Source organism: Cervus elaphus, chromosome 8 (genome assembly GCF_910594005.1).
Source record: "Cervus elaphus chromosome 8, mCerEla1.1, whole genome shotgun sequence".
In the NCBI taxonomy this organism is placed as follows: domain Eukaryota; kingdom Metazoa; phylum Chordata; class Mammalia; order Artiodactyla; family Cervidae; genus Cervus; species Cervus elaphus.
In genome coordinates, this window is record NC_057822.1 from 13,374,853 (window position 1) to 13,392,712 (window position 17,860).

Here is a 17,860-nt window from a genome sequence, read left to right on the forward strand (position 1 = left end):
GCAATTATAGTAAGCAAAATAGCTCAGTCGTGTCCGACTCTTTGCGATCCCATGGACTGTAGCCCACCAGGCTCCTCTGTCCATGGGATTTTCCAGGCAAGAGTACTGGCGTGGGTTGCCATTTCCTTCTCCAGGGGATCTTCCCGACCCAGGGATCAAACCCAGGTCTCCAGCATTGCAGACAAACGCTTTACCGTCTGAGCCACCAGAAAAGTCTACCAGATACGCATGTCCTACAAAACATAATCCTGTTCCTTAGTGATAACTAATACAGTATTATTTTGAACTCTTACAACAGCTGTGCAAAATAGGTTTTATGGTCCCCATTTTCCAGGTGAAAAAAGTGAAGCCCAGAGAGGTGAAGCAAGTTAACCTGGGTCATAGAGCTGGTAAATTGGTAGGTTGAGTCAGGATTGACAAGAGCAGCAGTCTGGCCCCAGAGCATTTGCTCCTTTCACTGAGACATATTCTTGTACCCACAGATTAGCAAATGAAAGATCCTGGAGCCTTTAATGGAATTAAATGGAATAATGGATGCCAAGCAGCCAGCAATTCCTGGGACCACAGGGCTACTAGAAGTAGCAGGGTCTCCTGATAGTTTCTCATGGTCTTGCCTCTTTAAATAATTTTTTAAATTAAGTTATTTATTTATATGACTGCTCTGGGTCTTAGTTGTGGCACGCAGGATCTTTAGTTGTGGCATGTAAACTCTTAGTTGCTTCCTGGAGGATCTAGTTCTCCGACTATGGATCGAATCCAGAACCCCTGCATTGGGAACACGTAGCATTAGCCATTGAACCACTAGGGAAGTCCCTGGACTTGCCACTTTTGATCTCCCAGGAATTCTAATGTTCTGGGATTTGGTGCATACATAACCCAGGATCACACATGGTATTCTCTGAAAGAACCAGGTCCTGGGTACCTATTCACCAGCAGAAGAGTTAATAGCCCTGGACTACTGTGTGATTATGGAAAGCACCCTAAACAAGTTTCAGGAGACCGACGTCCTAATCCTGGTTCTGCCACACACTTGTTGTGTGACCTTAGGTAAGTTACCTCATCTCTCTGAGTTTCTGCTTTGTGTTTTCAAATTGGAGATAATTAAATTTACCATCACTGAGTCACAGGGTTATCGGGAGGTGATGGGCATAGGGGACGCAGAGGTAAAGAATCCACCTGCCAATGCAGGAGACACAGAGACATGGGTTCAATCTCTGGGTCGGGAAGATCTCCTTGAGGAGGAAATGGCAACCCACTCCAGCATTCTTGCCTGGAAAGTTCAACGGACAGAGGAGCCTGGTGTGATAGAGTCCATGGGGTTCCAAAGACATAACTGAGCAGCTGAGCACGCACTCTACAAGGGGCATGAAACTGGGAGTTTCGGAGGACCTCCTACCCTTAACGCCCCTTGTGCTTCCCTCTCTTTGTACTTCTCATTCTGTATTGGAAATACCTTTTTGCCAGTCTGGCATCTCTGAGAGGAAAAGGGGAAGCAATTACATATGAATAAACATATCTAAATGTCAAGTCCTATGTGTCTGTTTGGTTTGCTCTACAATAATGTGGTTAAGCTTGCAAACCCTAGAAATGAATTCCCTTGATTCACATTCCAGCTCCACTACTTAATAATTGTGTAAATTGGGCAAATTACTTTACCCCTCTAGAGCTCTCTTGTTGCTCTCATATTTAAAAAAAAGGATAAAGATAGCACATAACTCATCCTGTTGGTGTGAAGATTAATTGAGCCATTGTGTGTAATGTTGTTGAGAAGTGGTAAACCAACTACAACTCGCAGGCTACCTCTTTTTACAAAACTCACTAGCTTAAAGTGGTTTTTACATTTAAAAAATTCTATTGAAATAGACATGATTTACAAGGTTATATTAATTTCTGCTGTTTAACAAGGTGAATCAGTTACACATATACCTATATACACTCTTTTAGATTCTTTTTCCATACACATCATTACAGAGGTTTTTCCATTTTTAATTTCATGAAAAATTAGTGAAAATTTGTTTTCTGTCTTGTTATATACATCCCCATGTGACAGTGTTAATTTTGGCTCTTTACCTGAAAATCTTAAAATGTTTATTATCTGGAACTTAACAGAAAAAGTTTGCCAATGCCTGGTTCAGTCTAATTACTGACCCCTAGCAAGAGTTCAGTGAATGATAAGTATTTAATACAATGGGAAGAGATAACTACTTTTATATCCCTTTTTACAGATGGTGAAATCGAAGTTTAGAGATGGAAGTGACCCTGGCCACTTCTATGATACTTGCAACATTGCTCTGGGATGTGTGGGACACTGTGAAAGTGCCTTGGGGACTACCCATATAGGTACCTCCTTACTCATCACTTGGTCATTGGGAATCATGTTCAAAAAGACATGGAGATTTCCTGGCCTCAGAACAGGAGGTGAGGCACAAATTCCGTTCACTTGTAGATTTCTCCTCAAACTGCTGGGGATTCTCGCAACTCAGCATCATCTGCCCACCATACATTCATAAAATAAGTATTTGTGAGAAACTCTGGGCTTCTCTGTTTCCTTGCTGGGGCTGCAGGTGGAACAGGTAGACACTGGTGGGCTCCACGGCCTCAGGCTGTAGCTGAGAATGGGACACAAATCTCTGCTGGAGGGTAATGGAGGGTGGATGCTGAGGACAGCTGCAGAGACAAAAGACCTGGATGCATGCTGACCCCGAAAGCAGGTTTGTGTGCCTATGAAGTTGAAGGCTGTTTCCTGGTGAACTGGGCATCGCAAATCTGTACTGGCTTGAAAGTTCAGGGTTTGGAGTCAGGCTGACCTGGATTTGAATCCCAGCTCCAGCCGTTATCTATGTGGCCTTTAGCCAACCGCTTCCTCCGCCTGGGCTTGGAGGCAGAAGTGACCTTAACAATCATTCACACTGAATCCTTCAGTTTGCAGTTGAGAAACTACATTCCCCTAAAATTCATACGTTGAAGTCAACCCAGAGTACCTCAAAATGTGGCCTTATTTAGACATCGGGCCTTTACAGAGATAATCAAGTTAAATGAGGTCATTTGTACGGGCTCCAATCCAATACAATGAGAGGAGGAAATTTGGAAACAGACATGCGCACTACAAAACACTATATGAAGATGAAGGAAGAAATTGGGTGATGATTCTACATGCCAAATACCACCAAAGATTGCCTGCAAACCACTAGAAGCTGGGAGAAGTGAAGTGAAAGTCGCTCAGTTATGTCCACCTCTTTGCTACCCCATGGACTATACAGTTCATGGAATTCTCTAGGCCAGAATACTGGAGTGGGTAGCCTTTCCCTTCTCCAGGGGATCTTCTCAACCCAGGGATAGAACCCAGATCTCCCGCATTGCGGGCAGATTCTTTACCAGCTGAGCCACAGGGAAGCCCAGAAGCTGGGGGAGAGGAATGAAACAGATTCTTCCTCAGAGTCCCAAGAAGGAACTGGCCCTGTCGACATTTTGATCTTAGACTTCTATCCTCCAAAACTGAGAAAATAAATATCTGTTGTTTAAGTCAATTGCTCTGGGACTTCCCTGGTGGTTTGGGGTTGAGACTCCATGCTTCCAGGGCAAGAGGTGCAGGTTTAATCCCTGTTTGGAGAACTAAGATCTCACATTTGGTGTGGCCGAAAAAGAATGATAATGATGATAAATAAATAAAATAAATGAATCAACGGGTCTGTGGTGCTTTGTCATAGCAGCCCTAGTAAACTACTACACAAACTGAAGCCAGGAGACCTGCGTTCTCCTGGTAGATCTATAGAATTAGCTGTGTAGCAACACTTAATCCTATCTTAAGATCAATTTCCTCATTTATAAATTGCGATCAGGATCCTACCAATTCAACAAATATTTCAGTCTCCTCTCTTGTTCCAGGCTCTAGGAACTCAGAAGTAAATAAAACCCTGTTCCTGCCCTTAGAGAAATCACAGTTGGGGCACAGGAGTGCAAATTTGTTGCACTTTATAGTGTAGAAAAAGATTATCAGCGGGTTGATAGAAACCAGTGTAGAGTACAGTGGGAGTGAAGAAGAAGGAAAGGTTAATCCTCCTGGGAGCTACACATGCTCTGGGTATTGAAAGGCAGGTTGGTGTTCACCAGGCCGACAAGGCAAGGCAGCAGTTGTGGGTGAGGCAGTCTAGGCAGAAAGAACAGCTTGGGCAGAAAGCCAAAGGCATGAAACAACAAGATGAGTTTGGGAATCGTAAGTCATTCAGTAGCGTCAGTGCTCCAGTAAAGGAGAAAGATGGGAAGTAAGGCTGCCCCTGAGTCAGTGGAGTAGACCTGAGTCACGTTGCCTCCTATCAGGCGTCCAGTGTGATCTTGGGCAGGTTAATTAACTACCCTGGGTCTCAGTTTACGCATTTATTCATTTATCTGACTCTGCTACACCTTCTCTGTGCTAAGCACTGTGTGCGGATGTTCATGTTACAACAGCAAACAGGGCAATCCAGCTGATGGGTTCTTGCATTAATGGAGCTTAAAGCCAATTGGGAAAGAGCGTATAAAACAGATAGTGTGTGCAGGTGTTGTTTTCCCCTTTGAGGTTAAATTTTTTTAACTGAAGTATAGTTGATTCACAATGTCATATTAGTTTCAGGGGTCCAGCACGGTGATTCAATTACACATACTCTTTTTCCTTATAGGTTATTACAATATATTGAGTATACCTCCTTGTGCTATATAGTAGATCCTTGTTTGTTACCTAAAAACAACCAATATTTATTAGGATTAGGTTTAGCTGCAAAGGCAATTAAACCCAAACTGTGTCTGGGCAGTGGTTCAGGATTTGTATGTCATTCTATTGTCAAGACATAGGTTTTTTCCTATTTTTGTGGCTCCATCATGCTGGGTCTATAATCTCAAGGTGCAAGGATGCCAGATCTAGGGACTTCCCCGGTGGTCCAGTATGCAGGGGGCCTGGTGAGGGAACGAGATATCACCCAAGAACTTAGTTCTGGTGAACTAAGAATTCACAAGCCACAACTAAGATCCAGTGCAGTCAAGTAAGTAAATAAAAGTAAATATTTTTTAAAAAGCCAGATCTACACTCCAGGAGGAATTAAAAATAAATGAAAGGAGCCTGAGCATCACACAGAGTTCCTTAATAAGAGTTATACTTAGGGCTCTTAAGAATAGAGTACTTCCACCTCCATCCCATTGGCCCGAGCTCTGTCATATGGCCATACTAGATAGATGCAAATAATTTTTGGAAATGCAGTCTTTATTCTGTGGTTATTGTGCCCAGTTGAATGCTCAGAATTTTATTATCACAGAAGAAGGAGAGAATACAGGCTCTGCCATGCAAGTGTAACAGGAAATCGTGTGGAAATTTTTCTTTTGGACTAGATTTGGAGATTTGCTCCCAAAGTGGGACAGAGGTGCTAAGTGCCTCAAATTCTAAAAAGAACCACAGTAATTAGGGAACCTCCAGATAGGATCAACTTCCGGTATATAAACTCTGCAATCTCAGAGGGCCTTGTCCTTCCAAGGGCCCCAGGCTTGGTTAATACTCTGCTGTCATCATCCTGACATTCTTAATCATTCCATCTTTGAATGCGTGTTTTGTATGAGAAACCTGAGGGGAACACGGAGCATGCATAGGAGAGGAATAGATAAGCACATGTGTCTGGCATTCCTCACCGCCCCCATTTACAAATTGTGTTCACAAGGCCCCATGAGCACAGGTGACCAATGGACCTGTGATATATGGGAATTCAGTGGGACCCAGCCAGTGCAAGGTAATCAGGTTACCTCTATGGCTGAGTAAGCTGGAACTCTCATACGCCTGACAAGCTATGGCTCCTGTTCCAACCAGAACTTGCTTGCACTAAAGAAATGAGGTGATGGCTTTCTAAGAAACACAGATGATCAGGGCACCCTACCATATCCTTTCTTATCCACATTACTTCCCTTCATTAGCCTGTTACCCTGAAAATGACAAGAAGGAGAGGGAAAAGACAGGCAACTCATAGTTTATTTTCATTCCTTATTCATCAGTATTTCATATGATTAACTTTTAGTAGTACTACTTCTTATTCAGATTAATATTATTATTATATATAATATATATTATTTTTCTACCTCATTTCCTTCATTATTCATCAGTAAACCAAAGGTAGACAGTGTTGATAGAATACATACACATCCAGAAGTGAAATAAAAGCAAGTTAGTTAGTTCAATATAGTGTTTCCATTATTCTGGTAAAATCAAAATACATACGTATCTACAAACTATAAAATGCAAATTGTGTAAGTTTGATGAGTTTGTATGAGTTAAATTGCTCTTATATTTGCATTTAAAAGCAGAATTTAGCATAAAATGTAAAAATATAAGGTATACGAGCATATAAAATAAAACGAATGCAAACTCATGCTAACAACTTATCATTTTAATTTTTTACTTAAATGACATTAAACAGCAAATGAGAAACACCTTGATGAGTCAAGAGAAAGACCACACATTATTAGCATTATGCTTTCAGAGTTCATTTATGCTGTATCCTCTATCAGTACTTCGTTCTGATAGCTTACCACGTGAACGATGTCAGCTTCGTGAGCTCCAAAGATTTAGCTTCAGGACCAGGGACCAGGCTTGATCACTCAAGAGCCTTTGTGTAGCAGAGCTTTACTGAAGTATAGAAAGCGGCAGAGAAAGCTTCTGACACAGACATAAGAAGGGGGACAGAGGGTGCCCCCTTAGCAAGGGAGTCTTACTTTTTCAACTGGTTATTACAGTAAATCAAAAGAATGTTTCAAGGTTGTAAGGTCTTACCAGACCCACTCCTACAGTATACATTTTAAGATAGCAGGATTAGAACTAACAATAGAAAGATCTTACCAGACCCACTCCCACAGTATACATTATAAGATAACAGAAATAGTCAGAAGATTCTTAAGAAGGAGAAACATGTCAAGCAGGATACACAAGTGAAAGTGAAGTCACTCAGTCGGGTCCAACTTTTTGCAGCCCCATGGACTGTAGCCCACCAGGCCCCTCTGTCCATGGAATTTTTCAGGCAAGAGTACTGGAGTGGGTTGCCATTCCCTTCTCCAGGGGATCTTCCTGACCCAGGGATTGAACCTGGGTCTCCCGCATTGGGGCAGACACCTTAGCATCTGAGCCACATGGAAGCCCCAAAGCAGGATACATAGCTGTTATATAATCCTTAGTACAGAGTTGTTTTGTTGTGCAATCATCAGCTCTGGGCTTAAAGAAAAAAACATTTTATGTGATTAAGATGAAGGAATATAGAAAAGAAGTCTGCCCTTTTCTCCTTCTCAAGAGCCCCAGACCCCTTTCTCCTCTTAGGGGACTCCAGACTTCTTATCAACCTATCTAAGAAGTAACTCTCTCAGTTCTTTTTCATTGCAGAATAAAATTCCATTGTATGGATATGCAACATTTTATTTATCCACTTATCAGTTGATGGAGTTTTGGGTTGTTTCCACTTTTGGGAAGTTATGAATAAGCATTCATCTGTATACGTATAAACATTCATGAACAACTTTTTGGGTGGACATATATTATCAGTTCTTTTGAATATATACCTAGGAGCGGCATTGCTGGGTCATATGGTAACTAACAGTTTGAGGAACTGCCAAGCTCTCTTCCAAAGCAATTGCACCATTTCACATTCCTATTAGCCATGTATGAGAGTCCTAATTTTTGCACATCCTAGTCAACACTTGTCATTATTATTTATTCTTCTTTGTTGTTGTTGTTTATTCTTATGATTATCACTATCCTAGTGGTGTTGGCTAATCTTTTCTATAGAGGTCAGGCAGTTACTCAGATCTGATGATGTAGTATAAAAGCAGCCATAGACAATACAGAATGAATGAAGTGACTATTTTAAAAAAAAACAACTTTATTTACAAAAACAGGGATTTGGCCCAAAGGCTATAGTTTGCTGATCCCTGCTGAAAATTATTGTAGCGTGTCAAACTGGACACATATTTGATATCTGAAAGTGACTGAGAATTTGTGGACTCTTGACCTATCTGTCATATTATTAAGGACTTTATTACTCAGTTGGGGGTAAAGATGGAAGAAATAATGAATTATCATATTTGTTACACCAGTAATAACAATGAAATGACATAAATGTTATGGAAACTCACCATAAAAGTGCCTAACCTAATTCAGGATGAGGATGAAATTATGGGGATGGGCGAAGTGATCTGGAGGCCAAAGCCTGAAGAGTGAATGACAGGTGGTTACAGAAAGAGAAAAGTGAAAACGAAACTCTCTTAGTCATGTCTGACTCTATACGACCCCACGGACTATACAGTCCATGGAATTCTCCAGGCCAGAATACTGGAGTGGGTAACCACTCCCTTCTCCAGGGGATCTTCCCAACCCAGGGATCAAACCCAGGTCTTCCACACTGCAGGCAGATTCTTTACCAGCTGAGCCACCAGGGAACATAGAAGACTAATCAGGATGAGAAAACCCAGCAACAAGAACTAAACCCAGTAGCAAGGTTAGTAAGTTTGAAGGAAAAGAGAAAATTTCAGAGTTGCTTGAACCCAGTGTGCAAGGCAAGATGAGACAGACATAGGGGCCTGGGTGTTAAAGTCCCTTATAAACTAAGCTAAGGAAACTTAAAAAAAGAAAAATAAATAAGCTAAGGAAACTTGAGTTTGAGGGTAACAGGAAGCCATTAAAAGATTTAAGATTTAAGAGCTATATTTCAAAAAGCCTTGCTGTACACTTTCACCTATAAAATGGAAAAGTTAATACCTACTTCCTAGTGTTGCTGTGGCAATGAAGTGCAATTACGCTCATAAACTGCTTAGCACAATGCCTAATAGGAAATACACAGTAAAATTGTCATCAGTAGCAGGAATAATAAAAGCGACACATAAATCAGATGTGGTTAGATACCTTAGGGAGTAAATCAGAAGTTACAAATGTGGCCTTAGAGCATGTTTTCTTTTGCCAGAATGGTATTTTAAATGTTCAACATTTAGTTGCTAACATTTTAAAAATTTTTATTTATTTTTGGCCACAGTGGGTCTTCATTGCTACTCAAGGGCTACTCCCTAGTTGCAGGGGGCAGGCTTCTCATTGAGACTGTGGAGCACAAGCTACAGGGCGTGTGGGCTTCAGTGGTTGTGATGTGAGGGCTCAGTAGTTTTGGCACCTGGGCTTAGCGACCCCTTGGCATGTGGAATATTCCCAGACCAAGGATTGAGCCTGTGCTCCCCGAATTGACAGGCAGGTTCTTAACCAACGGACCACCAGGGAAGTCCAGTTGTTAACATTTAAAAATCTGGATTTTTTACATACATTTTAGAGTTCCAGTTTCTCTTGAATATCAGAAGACCTGGCAACTTTGGTCCAGATAGCAGAGATCTGAAGAGCTGTCTGGTGGCAGCTGTCTAGCTAAGAGACACAAACTCTCAAATTTCCCCAGTCCCCACCTGGCCCACTTCATCCATTGATGATATCTGCCTAAATCCTCCAGGCATTTGAATCTGAGGATCAGGGAATAAATTAACCGTGTGACTGAGGATTTTAAAAGCAACCAAAACTCTGATGCCAGGTAACTGGGAGTGATCTCAAGCATCAAGCTCATCAGTTGCATTATAATTTATTTACAAAAAGGCTTAAGGAATGGTGGGGGGCCTAAGCCTAGAGCAGAGAGATCCAAATTGACTATGCCCTTCTATTTTAGAAATGTGTTGGTTACTGGTAACGGAGGCAAATTTCAGTTAGCTGAAGCAGTAAAGGGAATTCGATGAAAGGGTGCCCAGAGAGGCTATGGTTCAAGATGGCAGCATGACCGTTGCATCATGTTCTGTCTGGAAACCCAATTAAAATAATAGAAAATATTTAGAAATTATGTATCAGCATCTTAAAAATGTAATAAAGGAGATTCATTCAGTAGTGAACTAGAAGTTTCAACAAATTTCAGGATGATGGTATATGGATGGCAAAGAGTTGATGGAGGAAGTATATCCCCAAAAGCAGCAAATTAGAAAGTGCGGAGAGAGGGTTGCAAGACAAGAGAGAATCAATATTCCTGGCAGACTTCTAGAAGGGTTCCTGACTGGGAAATGAGAATTGGGATAAAAGGTTAGCGTCCAGAAATGGGCTGTAAATGTAGGTACTAGTTGAATGTCCCACCCAAAGATTCTTCCACCGCCCAGAATGAAAGGCTATAATAGAGGGTTTCTCTCTAAAGCAACTGAATTGTCTCTGGAGGTCATAAAGACAGCTGGAGAGGGAGTTACTACCCCAATAAATCTCTCCTCCAGAGGCCCTCCAGTGGAGTGATGGCCCCTCCCACTCCTCCAGAAAGGAGGCTTCAGTCAGAAAGCCTCAGGCAAGTTCAAGCAAGTCCTTTCCTTTCCGTTGCCTTTTTCTTAGAAGTGCAAACGAGCCAGAGCTGCCAGGCATTTGACGAAAGCCTGCTGAATGCAAACCTGAAAGAGGAAGGCCAAGATAAAAACACATGGGAAAAAAAAAGATCACAGAGGTAGCAAAGATAATTTAGGGACCGTAGTTAGTATCCTTGGAAAACTTTGATGTTATTGTGAGCCATTAAACAGCAACAGCATGCTTTTTAAAAATAAACAGAATAAGACTTCTTGGAATTAATAATATGGTTAAGCTTCAAAAACAAAGCAGCTGAAGAATTTTAAATAAAACGTCTCAGAATGTAGAACTGAGAAGACAGGCAGAACATTTGAGAACGGACCCAAGAATAAATAGAAAACTTGAAATCACTAATCATCAAGAAGAGATCAAAAAGTGACTAAAGCTCTACTATTATTTTTTAAAGGTATGATGAGGAACAGGTTATTTAAGTGATCTCAAAGTAACGTTCTGTAAATATTTACTAATTTCATTGCATGAAAAAACTTGGAGGATACCAACTTAATCAAATCCTCAAAGTTAACATCACCATGATTGGGACAGCTGAGTTTATCAGGGTGCTATGCCCTGAGAAAGACGCAGCTGGGACTTCCCTGGTGGTCCAGTGGTTAAGAATCTGCCTTGCAACGCAGGGGACTCAGGTTCTATCCCTTGTCAGGGAACTAAGATCTCACATGCTACAGAGCAGCTAAGTCTGTGTGCCACAACTACTGACCCTGGGCACTCTGGAGCCCATGAGCTGAAATTAGAGAGTCCACGGGTCACAAGGAAAGATCCTGCAGGACTCAATGAAGATCCCACTTACTGCAACTAAGGCCTGATGCAACCAAATAAACAATAAGATAAAAAAAATATTAAAACAGGGCACAGTTCACTTCTGTGGTATTTCTGCTAAAAAGGCATAACCTGAAGCCAGTCATGAGGAAACATCAGACACAACCATTTGAAGGATATTCTACAAGATTACTGGCCTGGACTTTTCCAAAATGCCAAGGTCAACATAATAAAGGCTGAGGAACTATTTCCGATTAAAAGAGATTAAAGACAGGGCAATTAAAAGCAACTCATGCTCTTGGATTAGATCTTGGACCTGAGAAAAAAATAGCTCTTAGAGCAAAAATGGAGACAGTGACAGACTTTATTTTCTTGACCTCCAAAATCACTGTGGACAGTGACTGCAGCCATGAAATTAAAAGAAGAAAGGTTATGACAAACCTAGAGAGTATATTAAAAAGCAGAGACATCACTTTGCTGACAAAGGTGCATATAGTCAAAGCTATGGTTTTTCCAGTTGTCATGTATGGATATGAGGTGGTGGTTTAGTTGCTAAGTTGTGTCCGGCTCTAGTGATCTCATGGACTGTAGCCTGCCAGGCTCCTCTGTCCATGGGATTCTCCAGGCAAGAATACTGGAGTGGGTTGCCCTTTTTTTATCCAGGGGATCTTCCTGACCCAGGAATCAAACCCAGGTTTCCTGCATTGCAGGCAGATTCTTTACTGATTGAGATACAGATATGAGAGTTGGACCATAAAGAAGGCTGAACGCTTAAGAGTTGATGCTTTCGAAGTGTGGTGCTGGAGAACTCTTGAGAGTCCCTTGGCCAGCAAGGAAATCAAACCAGTCAATCCTAGAGGAAATCAGTCCTGAATATTCAATGAAAGGACTGATGCTGAAGCAGAAGCTCAACTACCTTGGCCACCTGATGCGAAGTGCCAACTAATTGGAAAAGACTCTGATGCTGGGAAAGATTGAGGGCAGGAGGAGAAAGGCGCAACCGAGGATGAGATGGTTGGATGGCATCATCGACTCAATGGACTTGAGTTTGAGCAAATTCCAGGAGATGGTGAAGGATAGGGAAGCCTGGGGTGCTGTAGTCCAAGGGTTGCAAAGAGTTAGACACGACTGAGCAACTGAACAAAAACAACCAAATGCATTATTGAAACAATTGATAAAATTTGGATATGGATTATATATTAGGTAATAGATATGCACTAATATTAAATTTCCTGATTTTTATTATTGTACTGTGGTTATATAAGAGAATGTCATTGTCTTACATGTGGGAAGATAGGAAAGACAGAGAAAGGATGAGAGTATTATGCAGGGTAAAATGTAAACAATTATTGAATGTGAAATTCCTTGTTTTTTATGATTTTTAAGTATAAGATTATATCAAAATAAGTTTAAAATCGCATAAAAAGATGTCAGATTATTTCACAGCTGAGTTCTCTCTAATCATTAAAAATCAAGTATATCTCAGGTTATCTTAGATCACAAAATTGAATGCTTTACAATTTATTTACATGAAAATAGAATACCTTTACTATGTTAACTTGATAAGAAGAATGCAAAACTACATATCAAATCACGTTATATAGATGTAAAAATTTCTTAATAAAACTTTGGAAATTCAAATTCACCAACATCCTAAGAAAATAATGCACTATGGCCAAATAGATTTAATTCTGAGTATATGAATGCATTAACTATTGGGAACTATATTGATATAAATTAAAGAAGAAAACCCATACGATCACATGAACTGATGCTGAAAAGGCATTAGCACTCACTCCTAATAAAAACTCTTAAGTAAAATATGAGGAAATGAAATGACAGGAGCAGTTTTACTTCCCTTGTGAAGCCACAGGGACTTCCCTTGTGGCTCAGCTGGTAAAGAATCCGCCTGCTATGGGTTGGGAAGATTCCCTGGAGAAGGGAAAGGCTACCCACTTCCAGGGTCGCAAAGAGTCAGATATGACTGAGCGACTTTCACTTCACTTTCAGTTTTACTTATAATAGCCAAATATTCACCAATGGGAGATCTGAAAAATAAATATTTTCAGCTTCCCTGGTGGCTCAGTGGTAAAGAACCCACCTGCCAACGCAGGAGACGCGAGACTCCTCTTCAATCCCTGGGTCGGGAAGTTCCCCTGGAGAAGGAAATGGTAACCCACCTCAGTATTCTTGCCTGGGAAATCACAACAAACAGCAATGAAAAAGGAAGTGAAAGTCGCTCAGTGGTGTCTGACTATTTGCAACCTTATGGACTATAGGGTCCATGGAATTCTCCAGGCCAGAATACTGGAGTGGGTAGCCTTTCCCTTCTCCAGGGGATTTTCCCAACCCAGGGATCGAACCCAGGTCTCCCACATTGCAGGTGGATTCTTCACCAGCTGAGCCATAAGGGAAGCCCAAAAATACTGGAGTGGGTAGCCTATCCCTTCTCCAGGGGATCTTCCCAATTGAACCGGGGTCTCCTGCATTGCAGGTGGATTCTTTACTGACTGAGCTATCAGGGAAGCCCAATGAAAAAGAATCAGCTCTCATTGTACACAATAACATAGGTGAACTTCATGGATACAATATTGAGGGAAAGAAGCCAGATGTCAGAGTACATACTCTTGGTTACATTTATATGAAATTTAAAAATAGGCAATGGGACTTCCCTGGTGGTTCTGTGGCAAAGACTCCATGCTCCCTATGCAGGCAGCCAGGGTTCAGTTCCTGATCAGGGAAGTAGATCCTAGATGACATAATTAAGAGTTTGTATGCTGCAATGAAGATCGAAGATCCTGAGTGCTGCACCACAGCCAGACAGAAGAATAAATAAATAAACAAAAGATTTTTTAAAAATAGGCAAAATTGTTCTATCATGGTAGAAAGAGGAGGGATATTGCCAGGAGGAGCAAGAGAGAAGCTTCTAGGATGCTGAAAATGTTTTCTAAGTTTGATCTAAGAGATAGTTACATGGGTATGTTCATTTTAAAATTTAAGGAGATACACATTTAAGATTTGTGCAATGTATTGTATCTATGTTATACCTCATTAATTCCTTTAAATATGGATAATTAAAATTACTTTGGGCACCCCTGGTAGTCCAGTGTTTAAGAACCGACCTTCCGGTTCAGTCGGATCCCGGCAGCAGCTGCAGCGGCTCTTGTCTCGTAGGCTCTCCTCGCTATCGCCTTTTCGCTTCCGGAAACATGGCCTCCGGTGTGGCTGTCTCTGATGGGGTCATCAAAGTGTTCAACGACATGAAAGTGCGTAAGTCATCGACACCAGAGGAAGTGAAGAAGCGCAAGAAGGCGGTGCTCTTCTGCCTGAGTGAGGACAAGAAGAACATCATCCTGGAGGAGGGCAAGGAGATCCTGGTGGGTGACGTGGGCCAGACGGTAGACGACCCTTATGCCACCTTTGTCAAGATGCTGCCAGACAAGGACTGCCGCTACGCCCTCTATGACGCAACCTACGAGACCAAGGAGAGCAAGAAGGAGGACCTGGTGTTCATCTTCTGGGCCCCTGAGTGTGCACCCCTTAAGAGCAAAATGATCTATGCCAGCTCCAAGGATGCCATCAAGAAGAAGCTGACGGGGATCAAGCATGAATTACAAGCAAACTGCTACGAAGAGGTCAAGGACCGCTGCACCCTTGCAGAGAAGCTGGGGGGCAGCGCCGTCATCTCCCTGGAGGGCAAGCCTTTGTGAGCCCCCTCCAGCCCCCTGCCTGGAGCATCTGGCAGCCCCAGACCTGCCCACGGGGGTTGCAGGCTGCCCCCTTCCTGCCAGACCGGAGGGGCTGGGGGGATCCCAGCAGGGGGAGGGCAGTCCCTTCACCCCAGTTGCCAAACAGCCCCCCCCACCCCCTGGACCTTCCTCCTCCCTCCACCCCTGACGGTTCTGGCCTTCCCAAACCGCTTTTGATCTTGATTCCTCTTGGGTTGAAACAGACCAAGTTCCCCCCCCCCCCCCCCCGCCGAACCCCTGTTTGGGGGGGGGCCTGTATTTTTTTTAACGACACCCCAGTCCCCCACCTGTTCCTCCCCTTTCCCATGCTGCCAACTTCTAACCGCAATAGTGACTCTGTGCTTGTCTGTTTAGTTCTGTGTATAAATGGAATGTTGTGGAGATGACCCCTCCCTGTGCCGCCTGCTTCCCCTCCCCCCTCTCCTCTGGTCACAGCCACTCATGGAAGCAGGACCAGTAAGGGACCTTCAATTTAAAAAAAAAAAAAAAAAAAAAACCACAATAAAAAGGCTCACTAAAAAAAAAAAAAACAAACAAGAACCGACCTTCCAATGCAAGAGACAACAGTTCCATCCTTAGTCCAGAAAGACCCCACCTGCTATGGAGCAGCTAAGCCTGTGTGCCACAACTGCTGAGCCCACTCGCTGCAACTACTGAAACCTGCACACTTAGGGTCAGTCCTCTAGCAACAAAAGAAGCCACCGCAGTAAGAAGCCTGCGCGCAGCAAGGAAGTGTGACCCTTCCTTGCTGCAACTAGAGAAAGTCCGGGCAGCAACAAAGACCCGCCGCAGCCAAAAGATACATTAATCTTTTATTTTTTTTAGAAAATTACTTAAGTATGATTTTTTAAAAGCTCAACAATTCATTTACCAAACATCAATAGCAAACTTCATTCTAAATGGTTGAACTCTAGAACCAATTTTCATCAAAATTGGGGAAAGATTGAGATCTCTGCTTACATGTTATTACTCAACAATGTTTTCAGAGGTTTTATCAAATTAGGCAAGAAAATGAAGTACCCAGTATAAATATTGGAAAAGAAAGTATAAAATTGTTATTTCCAGATTCCTCGAAGCCTCCACCCCACCCCTTTGGTTCCCTTCATGCAAAACATCTCAAAATAATTATCTAATCTTACTGCCTCCACTTTTACTCCCATTTTGTCTTAAATGCACTAATCAGGCTTTTGTCCCCATTCCTCCACTGAAACAAGGTCACTTTTGATCTTCATGTTGCCAAACCTAACATCAGATCTCAGTCCCCCTTACCTGCCAGATAAATAGCTACTGACTCAGTCAATCACTTTGTCCTCCCAGAAACCCTTTCTTCGTTTGGTTATTGGAGCACCACACTCCTGGTCCTCCTACAGCTCTGCCTTCTCCTTCTCTGTATCTTTTGCTGAATCTTCTTCCCTTTTCCAACCTCTACCTGTTGGCATTCCCCAGGACACGGTCCTCGCATCCCTTCATCTATTCAGTGTTTATTTCCGGCTGTGCTGGGTCTTCATGGCTTTGCGGCTTTCTCCAGCTGTGGCTATCTGGCGCTGCTCTTCCTTGGGCTTCTCTTGTGGCGTACAGGACTCCAGGCACTTGGCTCAGTAGTTGTCGTGTTCAGGCTCCGTTGCTCCTCAGCATGTGGGATCTTCCCGGACCAGGGATCGAACCTGTGTCTCCTGCATCGGCAGGTGGACCATTCCAATGGTCCTTAACCACTGGACCATCAGGGAAGCCAGAGAATGTGAATTTTAAATTTAAAATTGCCATTTACATAAACTCTTTTGTCCACCTGTCAGTGCATCCAACAGAAATACAGGCACAATTAAAGGACAGATACACAAGAATGTGAATTACAATATTGTTTGCAAAGTCAAAAACAAAACAAACACAATAAAACCTGAAAACAACCTGCATTCCATTGACAGGGGAATGCTTGAATAAGCTGTGGCATATTACCAACCTGGAATATTTTGCAGCTATTAAAAGAAAAAAATGAGTTAATTCTATTCATTGACAAGCAAGATCTCCATGTTGAATTGTCAGGTTGCAAAAAAAGAAATTGAATGGAAATGTACATAACATGATCCTACTGTTGATATGAAAGTTACAAAAAACATAAATATGCAACACAATTGTGTGAGGATATACATGAATATATCCATCTATGTATTTCCTCATGCTCACACAATGTTCAGAATGTTACAATTGATTATTTTTGAAAGGAGAGGGGGAGAGAAGAGGCAGGAAAAACATTTAACTGGTCAAACAAGGACAATAATGTTATTGTTCTTGAACAAGTATGAGATGTACATTCATAACAAAAATGAAGGAACAATCTAATTGTTGGCATCAGGGGTTTGGTTAAATTAATAATGGAATGGAAAGCCCTCCAGAAAAATAAATGATAGCTATTAATATTAGGAACAATGCTGTACATGTATATTTACATGCCGAATGTGTCAAGTGAAAACAACAGTCTACATAGAGCACATACACAGTCAGATCTCTTCTGTTCATGTATTTGTGAGTAAATGAAAAGCAGCCTGAATGAATCAGGGCAAGCTCTCCCCATGCCTGCCTTAATTTCATTTACTTGTATTTTCTAATTTTTCTAAATTAAACTTCAAATCTGAGAGGAAAAAGAGAGGTGAGTTCAGAAGGATGAACAGTATCTCACTACTAGGGATTCCAGAAAGAGAAGAGAGTAGATATGTTAGTCCTTCAGACATGGCCTAGTAACACTGACCCTGGAAGAGAGAGGTCAGTGTTTCAATCTGATCATTCCTGGATTGCAAATTTCCTTCCCTCCTCCTGTCTCCATCCAGACACCAAGTTGGAGAGGCAGTCCCTGTTAGGCCACAAAGGGTACTGCCTCACACACACACACGCGCACACAAATACATAACTAATAAAGGTCATTCCTGGAATTCTTCCAGGCTGAGGA

At 42.0% G+C, this 17,860-nt stretch overlaps 1 protein-coding gene across 1 annotated transcript; it reads left to right on the top strand.

Moving 5' to 3' along the window:
* The first annotated feature begins 14,297 nt into the window (after positions 1-14,297).
* LOC122698468 (cofilin-1) lies at positions 14,298-15,234 on the top strand. Its single transcript, XM_043909532.1, has one exon. The coding sequence runs from the start codon at positions 14,380-14,382 to the stop codon at positions 14,878-14,880; it is 501 nt and encodes a 166-aa protein (XP_043765467.1). The 5' UTR covers positions 14,298-14,379; the 3' UTR covers positions 14,881-15,234.
* Positions 15,235-17,860: the final 2,626 nt, after the last annotated feature.